General features: G+C 40.8%; 1 protein-coding gene across 1 annotated transcript in view; it reads left to right on the forward strand.

Moving 5' to 3' along the window:
* The window catches only part of HS6ST3 (heparan sulfate 6-O-sulfotransferase 3), a 291,229-nt gene extending 278,939 nt beyond the window's left edge, over positions 1-12,290 (forward strand). Inside the window, exon 2 of the mRNA XM_027880318.1 lies at positions 9,246-12,290. Coding sequence (XP_027736119.1) covers positions 9,246-9,951 — 706 coding nt within the window. The 3' untranslated portion in view covers positions 9,952-12,290. The remainder of the gene's footprint in view (positions 1-9,245) is intronic.
* The last annotated feature ends 5,957 nt before the right edge of the window (positions 12,291-18,247 follow it).

The following is an 18,247-nucleotide window of genomic DNA, read 5'->3' on the forward strand; positions in this document are numbered from 1 at the left end:
TATTTGTTGTACAAGACACCTCTTAGGCCTCATGTGAAATTTCCCCAATTCTAGCCATGTATAGTGAAATTTGAAGTCGTGCAAGTTCAAATGCCAGGAAAGGGCTTCTTGGATGATCAAAAAACAGAACCAATGTCATGAGCTTCTTACTTTTGTAAGCTTCCTATCAAAAGCTAGCATGGAAAGCTGAGATGTTGGAAAACTTAGGGTGCATCTCTGAGTGGAGCGATCTAAGCATGACCCAAGGGTTTTGGGGACTGCAGTGGTCACTTTGGGCTTATCAGCAGCAACTAGTTCAGCTTTGTAAGTTGAGAGGTGTAATTGCTCTCTGATTTTCAACTTAGATGCTCTTTCTCCTTCTCTGATGTTACATTTATGAATCCCCTTGATGTATTTTCAGTGTTAACCCAAGGACAACTGGATCTAAGTAGACTAAGACCAGGTTTAGTCCAGGAATAAGACTCATGTTCCTAACTGTAAGAAGCAATCTTCATAAGCTCTTTTCAGTAGCAGCAATAGCATGAAAAGGATGTTTCAATAGGGGCTAGGATGCTTTAGGAAGGGGATAATTGAGTGCTGTTATCTATGCTGGCAGGGAAGGGTACTGTAATGGCTCTGAGAACCTCCTTTTGCTAAATAAATCGACAGACTGTGTCTTCTTATATCTGAGCTCTTACTATTCTGTGATTTTCTTCACTGGCAATGAGACTGAGCTTACCTACATATTTGAATACAGAGTTAAATGCCCAACTTTATGTTCTGTGTTTGAGAATTTATGCCTAAATCCCAAAGGCAACACACAGGAAAAACCTACATTATCTCAGAAAGCTCACACATATGCATGTGCTATTCATGTGCATTTTCTAAAATACTGGGATTAAAACCATGGGTAGCTACATAATTTCATTACTCTAGGAGCTGTTCAAAATCCAGAATTGATACCTATGAATGGAATTAATTTCTTTAGGGACATGTAGTAGCTGCACTGTCCTCTCCACTTTCTAGAGACTCTATATTGAAGAACGTGTCATGGAAATAAATATTCCTGAAGTTGCTCAATAATTCAGAGTGTGCTGATTCAGAGTGTTATAGTCCTAGTTAAAATCATATTAAAAAAATCCCAAACCCTTAAATGGCAAAGCATCTCCCCTGTGGCCTGCCTAGGGTAGCCAGGAAAGAACAAGGGAGAATGGGGATGATCTAGTTGGTGAGTCTTTCTGGTCTGATGTGTTGTCTGACAGGGCTGTACATTCGGTGACAGTAGGCTTTGCACTGTCATCCAGAATCAGAGAACCCCTGTGGGGGGAAGGGTCCTCAGAAGGTGTCCAGTCAAGCTCTCTGCTCAGAGCGTGGTCGCCACTGAACGCAGATGAGGTTGCTGAGGGCTCTGTCCAGTTGGGTCTTTAAAACCTGCAAGGATGGAGGACTCAGAGGTGCTTCTGGCAAAGATTTCCAATGCTTAATTATTCTTGTAATGAAAATTGTTTTCCTTGTATCCTCCCCTTTTTCAATTTATGACCATTGTCTCTCATTATCTATCCCACCGTGCACATCAGTGAAAAGCCTGGCTCTGTCTTCTCACTGACCTCCTCTTAGATACCGGAAGGCTGCAGTTTCTCATCTCCACCTAATGTCTTAGACACATCTTTGAAATACTTCATTAAAATCTTCATCCTCACAAGTTTATTCTTCTATGTCAACAAAAAAGTCTCAACACTCCCACTTTCCTTTTGCAGCAGTAGATCCCAAGATCCATTTTCACTGATTAACTCAGATTTTGAAGGGTATGTGGCAATGTGATATGTCAAGAATGTGATTATTATTTTCGTGATTATCCATTACTTTAAAAAATAAAAATTACCATCAGCACAGCTGTGGTTTTTACCATTGCTAGCAGTACAGATGGAGTGCTGGATTTTGAAACTCATCTTTTTTCCATATAGTATGAATCTAAAGCAGTGCTATGTTCAAACAGTTTAGCTAGTATCTCACTCTACTTGTATCTTCATATGGCCCTACATCATTGTTGAATTTGTTCTAGCTTCAAATCAAGGAAAATTAGACTCTTGAGAGGGAAAATTTCCTAATGTTGTACCTGCAGCATTTCTGTTGCTACAGGATCACTGTCTTCTACCCTTCTAGATTACCCTAAATCATTACTGTTAAAAGTTGTTTGATGTCAGAGTGATTGATCTCTAAAAGACACTCCTTGTCATCTGTCATTCTTTAATCAGATGTAGGACACTAATCTTCTGATCAACAGCCATAAAAAAACAAAACAAAAAAAAAAACAAAAAACTTTCCTGTTTTTTTTTTGATAGCACGGATACAGAATTTAATCTGATATTTCAGAGGATATTTTTAAAGGGCTTGCAATTTCTAAACAGAAAAAATTGAAGTTTTATAATGAAAGCAGAAATTACTGTAAAAGAAACTCAGTTGGTGACTGCAAATATGCAAGAAAATATAAGGTTTCACATTTCTTAAATGCTTCCCAGTGCCCAAACACCATATTTCTCTTGCCTGTAACAGACTGTGTCAACACAAATAACTTCCTGAGCAACCACCTTTGTTTACCAGAACCAGATATGTAATCCCAGCTCTTGACTCCAAGCCCTCTGTCACACTGATATAATGACATATCAGTAAAGACAACAAAATTATAATAGACTGTTTTTCTGACTGGAGGCGTGGAGATTTGTGTGAAGCAATACAAAACTTAAAAACTTCGGTTTGCTTTGGGGGATGCTCTAAACTCTAAAAGCATGCTTAGAAAGACATGTTGTAACATGACTGGTAAATGTATTATAAGTACAAAAAGTCATGAAATGGATGTTCTCTGTAGTTGCTTCTCATTCGTTACAAAATGTTATGTTGCTGGATGCTTTTTGACACCAGCCTGAAGTTTCATTCTGTGAATACCTCCCTTCAGGAAAGGAGTCTTTGACTCCAGGCATGGGTTTGACGTTACAGATAGAGACACCTGTGTATAGGTGCCTACAACATAGACATCTCCAGGTTAGCAATTATGCAACCTATGATCAAGGTACACAGTGCAATGCATAGGGAACCTCTAAAGTGATGCAGTTCATGCCAGAGCTGGCACCTACCATGGCCAGCTGCATCACTCCAAACACACACCACTGCCTGTACTGGACAGCTCCCTGCTGGTTTCAGAGCTTGCCTAGATGTGTAGCTTATATTTAGCACTGCATTTAGATATTTTACCCTGAAAGTAGTATCTAGTCCCTTCTCTGAGCAGGCAAATCATACCGATTTAGCTGCACATTTTGTCACTGGGGTCATGAAAAGTCTAGTTAACCAACAGAGGCTCGTGGCCAACTTGGAAACAGGAAACAGTAGCCAGTTTATTCTAGTTGGATTCAGAGCTATGGGACAAAATCTCAGAGGAATAATGAGGCATATCTAAAATTTTACATTTTGTATCTCAAAATATAAGTTGGTTTATTTTATTTTACTTTATGTTATTTTATTTTCCTTTTATTTAACTCTATAGAAGTCAATGGCAAGTTCTCCTTTATTATGGATTTAGTGTCTACAGGACATTACAGCCACTGTTCTAAGTAAGTACAGTGCTCATCATCCCAGGTAAAAACAGCAGAAGAAGTGGGTGCGCCAATCCTCTGAGAAAACATCCAATTAACTATTTTTTCTATAGGCTGAACAGGTAATGCATGCAGTAAGAGTAGACAATTTAACTTTTTAACAGTGATGGCTGTTCTTTCAGTGAAAGACTTGTAAAGAAACCCATGAAAACCTGAAAGGACAGCTAATAGTATTAAGGTCACAAACTTGTGTAAAGGATCTCTTAGAAAATCACTCCATCACAGTGACAGATGCTAAGCTTAAGAAGCCTGTGTGCTGTTGCTACATCAGCTTTGCAAAGTTTGTGGGACAGCTAGAATTTATCTGTCCAGCTTGGTGGATAAACTGTATGATGCTTCCTGCAGACAGATGGACATGCACATAGTTTGTGCTTTTTCACAGCTTTTTTGTTACAGTGCTGTTGTTCTGAATAAGAAGTGTACAGTGTGTTCTGGTTATGTTCGGCAAGTTATCTTTAAATTAAGTACAACATGGATGCAGTGACACTCTGCACAAAGAGGCTGCCAGCCTTGAAATGATAAATCTGCATTTCACTAGGATGACTTCGACCAGTTTGGATCAGCCCAGCAATGTTTCTTTGATTTCTGCCTTCCCCCATCATTCTTGTTGCATGTTCCTGTTCCCTAATTGTTCACTGTTGTGTTATCTTTATTTTTGTTTCATTCGTTTACCCTCTTCATTTTACCATTACCCATCCTGGTGATGCTTTGCATGAAGAGAGGTTGCTGATTGCTGGTTAACTCTTTTACTACCTCTGAGAATTTGGGCTTCAGAATAAAAATGGGAGGCATAAGGCTTTTGTTCACATAATGCCGATCCTTATTAACCCTACATGTTGCCACAACCTCTGTTTTTAGCAGAAGCCTGCTAACAGGATGGCTTTTGCTGGGTATTTCAGGAGCACACTGACTTCCACAATTAAAGCTGCGAACTTCTTGTCTCCACTTGAGTCATAAACTTGACCAGGGCTTTTATTTTACTTGCTACCAGGAAGAACCAGAATGTGGGTGGTTTTATGATGCACCTGGATTTTTCAGTCATTTCCTATCTTCTGTCAGTGTTTTCCAAAATATTCTCTGGTGACTCTTTCTCTTAACCTCAGATATTCCTCCGTCTCTGCATCAGCTGCTCTGAGCATACTGTTCTCCTTTTATGAAGATGCCATTCATCCTTCTTCCCCAGGAGGCCCCACAGGATGTTTTTGTTCTCAGTGGGCGGTGATCCTTCACATATTTAGCAAATCTCCCTCAGCTGGGACATCTGTTCCATAGTGATAGAAGAGGCAAAGTGCCCTGGCTTGGGATCACCTCTGCTAAATAGCAGACTCTGCTCCTCTGAAATTAATTTCTAAACCAGAGAGTTCTATTGAAGGATTAATGTAAGATTAGAGTATTTATATTAAAATACCTTATAATGTAGAAGAAATACATGTTCTTAGGTTATAACTAGAAGCTTGTTTTATCTGTTCTGTTAAAGGTTTTCTTTGCCTAATGCTAATAAAGAGATTGCATTTCATGCAAGTAGGACTGGAGTCTTAGGAATTAGCAAGTGCTTTATCATTCTAGTGTAAACAGTAATATGCAGCCCATGCTTCACACCCGATGCTTGTTTGGGCCTTTGCATGAATCATCAGGCCCTTGCCCTGACTATCTTGATGCTTAGCACCTGTACAAAACATCAGCTATCCCATAGTGACAGCTTCAGTAATTCATTACTTTCAGTACATCACGCTCAAAAGGAGATTGTTTAACCTGAGGAAATTATATAAAGTTTCCTTTCAGGTAACTGTGATTAGTGGGCTGGTGTTTGAAATGTAATCTGAACTGTTTGTGCTTGTCTATGGGTTTATACAGTCACAAGATACACTGGCAAACACACATATGCATTTAATATCTTTTTTCTGTCATTGACAGCTGTAACTTATGGCCAGAATTCAATGTAAATTTTTACACGCACATGTACACATGCATACGCTGATACATATATTGATACGTATCTATCTAGAGATATGTACATATATAAATAATTTTCATGGGTTTTAAATAATTTGTAATATCTTCTCACTGACATGCCAGTGTATTCTTCTTGTCTAGCCTTCAAGCACTGAGTCTGCCTGTGAGAGCAGTTTGAGTAACGCAGGATAAGAGTCCATTGAAATGAAGCCAATAAGTCTGTGATGAGTTTGCCTTGTCAGACAGGGTAACAGAAGTGATTACTTAATGTTTCACTCAGAATTTCCCACAATGGGTAGCCATGAAGTTTAGCATAGCCACATAAGCATGAGCATGAGTGACGCAAGGATGTCATTTACACCGAAGAGAACAAGTGCACATCCGTATTCAGAGTGGCTGAAGCATATTCACTGTTTAGCTAACTTAATGCTATGTTACCAAACAGTGAAGAAAGGACAGACTGAAGACCATACTCAGTTTCATCTTTCTATGAACTGCTTCTTGTCTTTATTACGAGCTGACTCCTCAACCATTCCTAGTGTGATCGAACATTTGCGTGAGGCAATGAAAGCTCTGAAATGCTTTTATACTTCATCTATAAATGTCAACATTAGAGAGCAATTTCCCAAGATAATTTTTATAACTTTCCAACTGAAACAAACATGCACGACCTATGTATTTTTACTTATATCATTATTCTAGAGACATGAAAGAAAACTTTGTGCGTAACTGCAGTGCAGCATCCCCCCAGTCCTCTGTGTAGCATGTGATATAGTGCCATCTGGACAGTGCTCAGGATTAGGTGGAAGAAATCTTAAGGTCTTCCAACCTCAGGTTGGTTAAAAGGGTGACTGAGGGTCACAAACAGAAAGTTAATCAGAAGGCTGTAAACTGTAAATGTGGCATAAGCTATTAGTGCCTCAGAAACTAAATGTGTGTCAAGTTGCTGTTAAAGATTGTCTGTCAGGTAAAGAAGCCATTCAGTGGATAGCACAAGAAGGCAGCTTTCTGAAAGCTGCAGAAACCAGAGGCAGATTAATCAGGATAGTGAAAACAGATGCAGAAGTCAGGTAGTCACAAGGAGGAGCAGCAGCAGACTGACAAAAGTTTCTGTCTGGGTCTGCAGAAGGGAAGCTGCGGATGTTGTACAAAGATGCCCTGTTCTCATTTCCATGCATTTGCTTCGTAGGCCTGTTTACTGTACATCAAACATATTTACATATCCAGGGATGAAATGGAAATGATTGATGCAAAGGAGGTATTTTTGTTAATTGTTGTTGCTCTGAGTCATGCCTGACTGGGACTGCTAGAGGTGGGTGAGGAAAGACAGAACTATTATTAGAGGTATAAATAACTGTCAAGAGCAACTTCTAAACCCATCTGTTACCACATAATAACATCCAAAACTATCTGAAGAGAGGAGGGACAGCAATACAAGGACTGAGCCGATGCCATATCTCTGTTGATGTAGATGTTGGCAACTGCCTCTGAGTCTTTATCCACCGTTTTTCATTTCTGCTCCCTTGGAGCTTCAATCATTTTTGGTCACAACCCTATCCGTGCCTGCTGGATGTTGCAGCAAGAGTGTCTTACACTCAGAGTTGATGAGTGTTTGGGAGTTGAGCTGTTTTATCTGCACAAAACTAGTGAAATGTGCCCCTTTTTGTCCTCTTTATTGGAAAGCAATTCTTAGCGTGCTCTCATACTTACAGTGTAGAGCCAAGGTGAGGTGATCATCCAATTTGAGAAGAGAAAGCTGTGCCTGAAGTGCCCAAAGACAGTGCTTTTAAGAGTGGAACTATCCTGCAGAGCACACAGGAGGATTCCTGTACTTCCTGCTCTGCAAGAGTAGAAAAGGGATTTTGGAAATATCTGCCTATGAAGGTTGTGGGATCCTTGGGTTCACTGTTGCCGTGAGCTGTGTAAGTAACTAAAGGGGATCTAAACAGCTGAAGTGTGGTTTGGCCATGTGTGAGAAGCAGTCAGAAAGCCCAAGCTCCAAATGATTCAGAGTATCATTCGATTCTAACACAGATCATGTTTCCAATGCAAGCGATAATGAAAATGCATCCATGGCATTCCCTAGATTAAATCCTTCCACCTGTAAAGCTTCTGCTGTGAAATAATTCTTGAAACAGCTGTTTCCATTAGATAGCAGCTCAGGAAATTACCCTGCAGCAGAACTAGTCCATAGTTTGGCCTCACAACCTGTAGGTGGAGAACTCAGAATGAACAGAGACAAAGCATTCAGACCTGTTGCCTTTTCCTTTGTCTACACTGGGAAATACATCTGCATTTTTAGGAATATGGAGGGAAATGTATATTTTTATGACAAACCTAAGGCTTATGGAGATGATGAATCTTTAGTGGCAGAAAGTGTGCATTATATGGAAAATCAAAGTAATCATCTTGGAGATTGTTACAAATTTTGAGATTTTTCATCCAATTGGAGCTAGGTCTTTATTACATGGCTCTCTCAAAATGTTGGTTTGTTCACAGGATAGCTTGTCTTCAGCAAGCTTGCTTTTTGCTTACTTCCTTTGTCCTTCCCTAGGCTCAGGAAAGAGTACTGAAATCAGACTTTTCTTAAGAAATCTTAGGAATTATGATTTATTAATGTATTGTTTGCAGTCAGATGAGTCATGAAAACTCACGAGCCTATTTTTGAACCAGACCATGTGTTAATTTTAGTCATGAATCTTTTTCTGGTTATTTTAGCTGACACAAATCCTGAGTATTTTGTTTTTAGTTTGTGTTTATGATGTCACCTTATAATTCAAGTGAGTTATTATTGAGTAAAGCATTTCTCAGTAAAAAAACCTCAATCTGTGAAAGCCTTCTTGATGCATATTCGATTGCAGTCCCTTTCAGCTTGCCATAAATAGACGTGCAAACTGAATTTCATAGCTAAAAGAAGAACTGACAATGTGAGTTCTGTAGTTATTTGCTCTATTTCAAATGAATATATCATGGTGTCTCTTTTGTAGTCTTGACAGGTGAGGTTGAATAATGATAGCCTTTACACCAACAAATGCTTTTGTATTACACAATTATAACTAATTTCAATCAAGCACTTGTCTAAAATTGAGTCATATGAATGGATTTTGGGTCTGTTATTATCTTCACTCCAACCCACTTAATAATAGGGTTTTTCTTAAGTAGGTGGCTCATGCCAGTCTTCCACATGGTGTTATTTTTAGCATTTGCACCATCCACATGAAATTACTCATGTTTTCTTATATAGTGACCAAGTGCTGTACAGATTATCATCTTGCACATCTTGTGACACATGTGACTCAGTCCAGAAGAGATTGTGTCAATCTCTTTTCCCACTGTTAATGAGGGTTAACACTTCGAAGTAGAGGGGACTTCAGTTAATTGGTTGCACAAAGTAACTGTGACTGAAAAGTTGATAGGTCAAGGTCATTCTGTTTCCCTGATAACAGCTTATTTCCTTTCGTATTTTTCTTTTTCTCCCAGTTTATCTTGTACTTTATTCCTGGTATTTATGAAGCTTTTTCTGTCTCAGAAGTAGCCACTTTAAAGTGCCTACATTACACTGGAAAAAGTGAAGGGTGTGATGCCAGTGTCAGGTAATGTTTTTATTGGAGAATAAATAGTGAAATCTACTGAAACCTTAAAACTCTGTTTAATTATATATTTCAGGAATTTCTATTACATCACAATGCTGAGGGATCCAGTGTCAAGGTACTTGAGTGAATGGAAGCATGTCCAGAGGGGTGCGACGTGGAAAACCTCCCTTCATATGTGCGATGGAAGAAGCCCAACACCAGACGAGCTGCCTACCTGCTATGAAGGAGATGACTGGTCTGGAGTCAGTTTACAGGAATTCATGGATTGTAGCTACAACTTGGCCAACAATCGCCAGGTGCGCATGCTGGCAGACCTCAGCCTGGTGGGATGCTACAACCTGACTTTTATGAATGAGAGTGAAAGAAATATGATTCTTCTCCAAAGCGCCAAGAACAATCTGAAAAATATGGCCTTCTTTGGGCTGACAGAATTTCAGAGGAAAACACAGTATCTCTTTGAGAGAACATTCAACCTGAAATTCATTTCCCCATTCACCCAGTTCAATGTTACGCGGGCCTCCAACGTGGACATTGGGGAGGATGTGCGGCAGCGGATAGAGGAGCTGAATTTCTTGGACATGCAGCTGTACGAATACGCAAAGGACCTGTTCCTGCAGCGCTTCCAGTACTCCAAGCAAGAGGAGCATCAGAAAAACCGGCTAAAGAGGCGAGAGGAGCGGCGGCTGCTGCGGGAGCAGAGAGTTCACCAGTGGCCAAGGGAAGAGGCAGCACAAGTAGCCATTACTGAAGATTATAACAGTCAGGTCGCAAGGTGGTGATGCTCCTCCGCCTTGACTGACCAATGAGAGGATCAGAGAGTTTGTGCAACTTGGCTACCTGGGAGTTAGCCAAGAAACACCTGATGCTTTGGTAAATGAGACCTCGTCTGACAACTGCCCCTCCTTGTCTCAGTTTTTCTTGTTTTCTGCCAGTGAGAATGTATTGTTTTCTCAATAGGTATTGATTAGTGTTCCTAAATGGCAGTAGAATAAGATTCTCTGTCCAAAAAGACTTCCTTCAAAGCCCTAAGCTATGAGGATGGGTTGAAGAGAGAGCTGTATCCTTTGCATTAACAGATGTACCCTATACAATCTGAGCTACTAAAACTTGTGCAGACATGAATGAAAAATTGGGAAAAAATAGCTGGCTTGGCTCCTTTGTGACATGAGAGCTGGTTTATTTTGTACTGTTCATTGTAACTGTAGTGCATAACTTTCTAGTGAATGAAATGTAGGAAGGTGCACGCATTGTCCACCAAACTTTCACTTGCTGTGTTTCGATTAAGGGAGGAATTTGATGAGGTGATTAAAAAAGATGTAGAAAGTGTGGGATTGGGGCATTGCTTGTTCTGTTTCGTTAGCCAGCAATCAGAGATGGTTTATAGGTGAAGTGGTGAAGGGGTTAGCTTATTTCTCTGCATATCCTGAGAGTACCAAACCCAGCCAGAGAGCAACCATCTTTCTGAGTGTGTGTGGCAAAGGCAAAGCCTTGAGAAATGAGATCCACGTGGCAGCTGAGCACACATCATGGAGATTATCTGGCTGGAGGCAATGAAATCTGCCTTCACATTCACCAAAGGGGTCAGGCAAACTACAGAGAAGAGGGAAGAGAGAGCAGGAAAAGCTTAAATATCAGTGTGACATTTTCCAGATTTGCTGTAAAAGCCTGGAGATATATTGTCTGTGAAGTTAGGCAGGTTTATGATATTGTCTATTAAAATACATTGATATCGAGTGAATACAATTTAAATTGGTTTTCTCTCTAACTACAGTAGTGGCTAAAAAAAAAAATCAACTTTCATTTTTATAGAATACATAATGGATATGTGGAAAGTCTTGATATTTATTACTCTGTATGAAGATTCTTTGTAAATTTATTGTTTTCATGATGAGAGATCTGTATCTGGTTTTCTTCCTTGTCTAGAAAAATATTCAGTGGGTTCTTCCTCCACGTGTTACATTCTTGTGGCTAAACTGCATCTGTTTATTCCAAGATTGTATGTTTTTTTCATTCATTATAGTGACATTTCAAAAAGAGGGTCCTGTGTACCATAGATCTTCTGAGAGAGTCTTTTTGCTTCTTCTTCTAGTATAACTGTAAAGCATTAGGAGGAAATTTCTCTAAGTGCCTCAACGTGGCTGCTAAATCGAGATACTGAAAGTATATTATTGCATGCATGAATGGCTTTTACCTTACAGATTTGCTAATTAGAAATACTGGAGTACCTGATGTGGATGCACATTTCCCATTTGTTTTCAGAATTCAAGGTTTCTACCCAGTTGGTTAAAAAAAAAAAAAAAAGTGTTACAGAAAAAAAGAGGCTGAATTTGAAAATTTGTTCCTTCGTTTCCAAGTTGGGGTTTTTTTGTGCATGCTGTAGCTTCTTTTCTTCTGACAATGCTCTTGCTACTTATCTATGCAGGATATCAAAAATAAAATCTAACAATCCCATTGAGAGTTAATGGATACAATAATACATTAAACATGAAGTATCATAATAGCATGAAGAAGTGAAGAGGGATACTGGGATGATACCTCATTATCAATGTAGTTCATTAGCAATACACTGCTTTACGTCTGACTGACTGATTGTGCTACTTTTGGGGTAAGCAGCAGTGGGTTTTGGTCTTTAATACCTGTTCCACTGGTGGATCACGTACATCTTTTCCAGCCTCTGCATTCAGAAGGGAAAATACAGGACTGTAGATTGTTATTCTCCTGTCTGAGCATGGGATGTCTGCCTTAGAGAAGAACGAGGAGCTCTCTAGACTCCTGAGTGGTGCTGCCTGGATCCCCATCGCTTGAAAGAGGCACTCAGACACCTTGCTCTCACATATGGACACCTGCCTTCAGAGATTTAAATTGAAATCTTCACAGTCAAGGACCGAAGCTCACTCTGGGTGTCCTGCCTTCAGGACAGTGAGGCCATGAAGAGCTAAGCCTGACCAGCATTCTTACACCTTTAACTCAGTGCAGGTGATTCACAGTGATATGATGTACTAACAACTGGCACCATGGCTTTAGGCTGGGCTGGCCCTGGCTCTGCAGAGGAAAGGAGCTTTCTGGGTGGTGACACAGGGATGAATGGAACTGTTGCATCTCCCCATTCCCACATTTGTTGCTGTCCCCTTCCCCATGTGCCTGACTCTTTCCCCAGCAGACCATCTATTTATGCTGCTCGGAGCAATGGGGTCCTCACTTTTCATTTAGAAATTGCAGTGCTATCTTTTTAGGGGAGAGGAAACAGTGCTCAGAAATGCTTCTCTGGAGCCTCACCAGTGACTGTGATCATCAGTTTTGGCTGTCTAAGGATTCCAGACTATTCCTTCTGTCTGATACAAGACAAAGTCTAATGAGGAAAATCTAAGCAATCTTTAGGGCCTTTACATTAGCTTTAATAGTTTGGCAATATCATCATGCAATGCCTACCCTCTTCATCAGTCATTTCCCAGGAGACAAGATTAGGTCCCGAAGAGCTGTTAATGTGCTGTGACATCTACCTTAACACTTGGGATTTAGTTAAAATTGAAGTTGTTTTTTTGGATTTTTTTTTTTTTTCCTCTGGAGCCTGTGTAGCAGATAGCCCTGCCTGTGCAGGAATAGGTATGGTGGTTTGTTGGTTTGGGGTTTTTTTGAGAGGGGCAGGCAACCAGAAGCAAAGATCTTGGCCAGAGCCCCTGGGACTGAAGGACCTGGCACCTCCTTCCTCAGCTCCAGCAGTAGATCAAGCAAACTCACTGCACCAACAATCCTGTTTTTCTTAGCTGAATTTCCTGGCACATGACAAATAAAGCAGTTTGGAAATACTTTCAGGCTGACTTCTAATACACAGGCTTGCAGCTTTTTCCTCTTGGATGCTGTGCTTGAAATAATGTAATGCCAAAGCAAAATAAAGGCCTTGCTTCATATCTCTGTTATTCCAGGTTTTCATTGCTCTGACAGCACGGACTTCACTGTAATTACACTGACTCATATAAGATTGGAGTGCAGCATGTTTCTTTCTAAACCTTTACGAGCAACAATGCTATAGGATTTCTGTCCATCTTTCTGGCATTATTTTGTTAGTTAGCTTGTGCTACTGTGTTGCTGAAACAAATCTCATTATTTTGTAATGGAGATGTACTTACTAATCCTTCCCATCACATTCCCAGCACTGCCTGCCTTTTCCAGTTATAATTCACTGTAAGCTTGGAGCGGACAGAAAAACATGATGTGTCATTTGAACTTGTTTCTGATAATTCAATGTCTAGTCCAAAAACTCAGCTTATGGCCTTATGGGCCATACTTTATTGAGGAATAATGATAAATCCATCCCCACCCTCCCTTCCTCTTTGTGTTCTTACCTTTTATATTTGAGTTCACATCCTATGGTATGGAATATCCCTTTGGTTAATTTGAGTCAAATGACCTGGTTATGTCCCCTCCCAGGATACTGCCCACCCCCCCCTCCCCCTCTACTGAGAGGGGAGAGAATGTTGAGAGACAGCCCTGGTGCTGTGCCAGCACTGCTCAGCAGTAGCCAAAATAAGGTATATTATCAACACCCTTCCAGCTACCAATAGAAAGCACAACACTGTGAGGGCTGCTGTGGGAAAATGAACTCCATCTCAGCCAGACCCATTGCAACCACGGAGAAAGAAAAAACACTATTTCTGATCCTAAATATTCTTCACTGCAGTTCTGTTAATAGTGAGGCTGTGATAGCCTTGCTAGGTGTTCTACTCAATACACAGCAGTTATTTGCCCTTCACTAAAGTGAAGGGATGGAAGTCAAATCCAAAGCCACACTTTGTAACCGTAGCATATCTATTCAACCAAATGGCAGGTCACATCACCTTTGCATGTGCAGATCTTTCAGATTTGACATCTGCTACTAGAACAGGACATTTCTTAAGTTGGTCTTCTCATCAGCATGTGCTTCCTTCTGCCCTAAAGGGTTCTTGTTTGCCACTTGCGCTCTTGTATCAGTTATGAGCACTGATGCTTTAAAACTTATCTCACTTTTTTTCCCCCTCTGTTGCTGTTCCCCTGCTACATATGGAATTTTTGGGTTTTGGTCTTGGATAAGGACTATCTTTCCAAGTTGGTGGAGACTACTTTGTACAAGATAAACAATCACAATAAAATCATTCTGCTAGAGCAGATTGCTGTATCCTTCTTACATGTAGCAAAAGCACACTCAGAAAACGTACCAAATTTGCACTGTAACACTTCTTTCAGTTTGGTTCTTGTAATAGTTTCTTTGTCTATATTTTGTGGAGGAAAATGGGTTCTATAGCTTACAATGTCCTTGGCGGCCGCTGCCTTGGCCATATCACTCTCTCTGCGATTTCAAATAAATGTTGGAAGTGAAGGGAAAAATAAAGAGTTCCCATTAGTTGCCATATTTAAGATGAAAGGGTCAATTAATAGGCTGTAAATTACTTTATTCTCTAGGAATTTTCCTTCTGTTTATGTGCAATAATGTTTGTGAACTCTGCTACTAAGAGATTGTATTGTGAGTAACCATATCTATTTTCATTCCTATTTACAAGATAGTTTGTAGACCTAGGGATTTTCATTGATGTAAAGCACAATTTAAGGAATTATTTAATGTGTTTAACCATTGTGATGCCAAAAGCAATTGTTTAATTTATTTATTTGTTGGTGGTTTTCTGTAAAATGATGCTCACTAAGAGATCTGTTAAAAATGAAGAAGTTTTGTTGGATATTGTTGGGTCCATGAATTACTTACGAGCAACAAATAAACATTGTTTGTGTTTTTGAAAGACTTTAAGATTCCATCTTATCTACTTAGCCATAAAAATTACTAAAAAGGCTTCTGCATTAGCAAAAATCCACTGTGTTCTTTTAACAAAATGTACATGGAAGAGAATCATGTTGACATAACTTAGTATTTCATTATCTTGGGGCGCAATACCAAATCTTTTGTTTCCAATTGGCTTTCCTGGGCTTTATCTCAGATTGAATTAAAACAAGAGAGTTGAGACATGAATAGTCACCAGCACTAATTCAAGTGACCCCAAGTGTCTGAATTTCTGTACTTGAATTGAATTAAGAATGGAGCATGCAAATAGTGGTAGTGAAATCACTGGACTTCGTTTCTGCTCCAGTAGCGCTGAGGACCAGTCCAAACTGTCAGGATAATCTCATGAGCTCCTGTGGGAAGGATGAGAAGTTGCAGTCTGTTGCTGCATTGTTAGCTTCGTTTGTGTGTCCTTATATCCTTTGAGGATATATGGACCTTGGCAGGAACTGACTGCTTTACAGTCATAATTATTTCATATAAGTGCTTTAATACAGTCAACCAGGACAGGAATCAGAACATGGTGGAGCATGGACAGATCTGAGTAAGGAAGAAACACTGACCTCTCTTTTACGGAGTAATTGAGGCTCTCTGTTAGGTCTGATGCTTCCGACAGTAGTCTGGACCCCTGTTCTGTGACTGTTTTGTCAAACCAAAACTTTTACACGTTTCTCAGTTTTCCCAACAACAAGCCTTGCAGACATGCCACCTTCCCGGAGGTGAGTCTAGTTAAAAGAGAAGGCCATGCTGTGGCAAATTAGGATGTAATGACTGTGACCAACTCCTTCTTGATCCAAGCCAACTGACCTACGCTAAGTGCTCTGGAAAGCTATATTAATGGTAAAAGAAAATACATAGTCTGCATGAGAAATTACTCTTGGACACAACAAAGACCACATTTGATGAGGGTAGCAGAAGAAAGGAAGCTCTCAGAAGTTCTGGTTAACTTGGTTTTCTTAATTGTTCTTCACAGCAGCTTAGATTCAAGCAGCTACTGTTTAAAAAGCACCATTATATGTGAGAGCTCCTGACACAGCTGGTGAGTGACACAATCGGGGCCTCACTGCACCTGTTTCTTGTGAACAGAGAAGGACTGGTGGGTGATGGTCAGAGGCTGTCTTGGGCACAGCCATCATGAAATGATAGAGTTGTCCATTCTTGGAGAAGTAAGTTTTGGGGTCAACAGAACTGTTACCTTGGACTTCCAGAGAGCAGACTTTGTCCTATTTAGGAACCTGTTTGACAGAGTGCCTTGGGAAACAGTCCTGAAGGGTGGACTTGCTTCAGGAAGGAAATCCGAAAGGCACAGAAGCAGGCTGTGCCCATACACTGAAAGATGAGCCATGAGGGTAGAACACCAGTCTGGCTGAACGGAGAGCTTCAGCTGGAGCTCAGGGTAAAGTAAAGAGTTTATGACATCTGGAAAAAGAGTCAGGCAACTCAAGAGGGCTACAATGATGCTGTGAGGTTATGTGGGGAGAAAATGAGAAGGGGGGAAAACTCAGCTGGAACATAATCTGGCTACTGCCAATAAAATACAATAAAAATGTTTTTATAAATACATCATCAGCTAAAGGAGGGCTAAGGAGAATCTCTTTCCTCTTTTAAATGTGTGGGGAAGTAGTGACAAAGAATAAGGAAAAGGTTTAGGTACTTAATATCTTCTTTACCTTGGCGTTTAATAATAAGACGTTGTCATACCCAGCCCCCGGAGCTGGAAGACAGGGATGAGGAACAGAATGAAGCCCCAATCCAAGGGGAAATTGTTAGCAACTGCTACACCACTCAGGCACACAAAAGTCTATTCACCTGGGTGGGATCAACCCAAGTGTACTGAGGGAGCTGGCAGAAAGACTCACGGAGCCATTTTCCATCATTTATCCGCAGTCCTGGGTAACCATGGAGGTCACAGTGAACTGGAGGTTGGCAATTGGGATAACCATCAATAAGAAAGGCTGGAAGGAGGATCTGGGTGACTACAGGCCCTTGAGCCTGACCTTGGTGCCAGGAAAGGTCATGGAGGAGATCACCTCCAGTGCCTTCATGCCGCATGTACAGGACAACCAAGGGATCAGGCCAAGCCAGCATGGGTGTGTGAAAGGCAGGTCCTGCTTGACCAACCTGATTTCCTTCTATGACAAGGTGACCCACTTAGTGGGTGAGGGAAAGGCCGTGGATGTAGTCTACCTAGATTTTAGTAAAGCCTCACTTCTCACAGCATTCTTACAGAGAAACTGGCTGCTCCTGGCTTGGACAGGTGCACTGTGCACTGAAGTCCTGCCCTTTGATCACAGCAATCCCCTGCAGCACTACAGACTGGGGGCAGATTGGCAGGAAAACTGCTCAGCAGAGAATGGCCTGGAGTTACTGATCAACAACTGCTGAACATGAGCCAGCAGTGTGCCCAGGTGGCCAAGAAGGCCAAGGGCATCCTGGCTTGTATCAGCAATAGTGTGACCAGCAGGATCAGGGCAGTGATTGTCCCTGTGTACTCAGCACTGGTGAGGCTGCACTTTGAATCTTGTGTTCAGTTCTGGGCCCCTCAGTACAAGAAGGACATTGAGGTGCTGGAGAGTGTTCAGAGAAGGGCAGCAAAGCTGGTGAAGGGTCTGGAGCCCAAGTCTTATGGGGAGCAGCTGAGGGAGCTGGAGTTGTTTAGTCTGCCGACAAAGAGACTAAGGGGAGACCTTGTCACTCTCTACAACTACCTGACAGGAGGTTGTAGCCAGGTGGGGGTTGGTCTCTTTCCCCAGGTTACGTGACAGAATGAAGGAAATGGCCTCAAGTTGCACTAAGGGAGGTTTAGATTGGATATTAGGAAAAAGTTCTTCGCAGAAAGGGTAGTCAAGCATGGAGACAGGCTGCCCAGGGAAGTGGTTGTGTTACTATTCATGGAGATATTTAAAAGATATGTAGGGGGACATGGTTTAGTGGTGGACTTGGCAGTGTTGGATTAATTATTGGACTCATGAGTCTTAAAGGTCTTTTCCATCCTAAGCAATGTTATGAATCTATGCTTCTATGTATGTATATGCATCTTGACTCTTAATAGATTGGAAATACTTGTCATCAGATTAATAATTAGGAAAAATTATGTACAATCATACATATGCCTTGCAGCAGAACTGTGGTAGATAATGTTTTGTTACCCCTTTTAGTACCATTAATGAAATCCTCACTGCAAGTATCTTATTTTCATGCCACATGTATCTATGTTAGGGTGTATCATTCTGGGGAAACAAAAGATTTGGATGACTTTGTAATCTCCA

The sequence above is a fragment of the Empidonax traillii genome, unplaced genomic scaffold, assembly GCF_003031625.1.
Source record: "Empidonax traillii isolate 1590-97213 ecotype Southwest subspecies unplaced genomic scaffold, ASM303162v1 scaffold68:size1967880, whole genome shotgun sequence".
Classification (NCBI taxonomy): domain Eukaryota; kingdom Metazoa; phylum Chordata; class Aves; order Passeriformes; family Tyrannidae; genus Empidonax; species Empidonax traillii.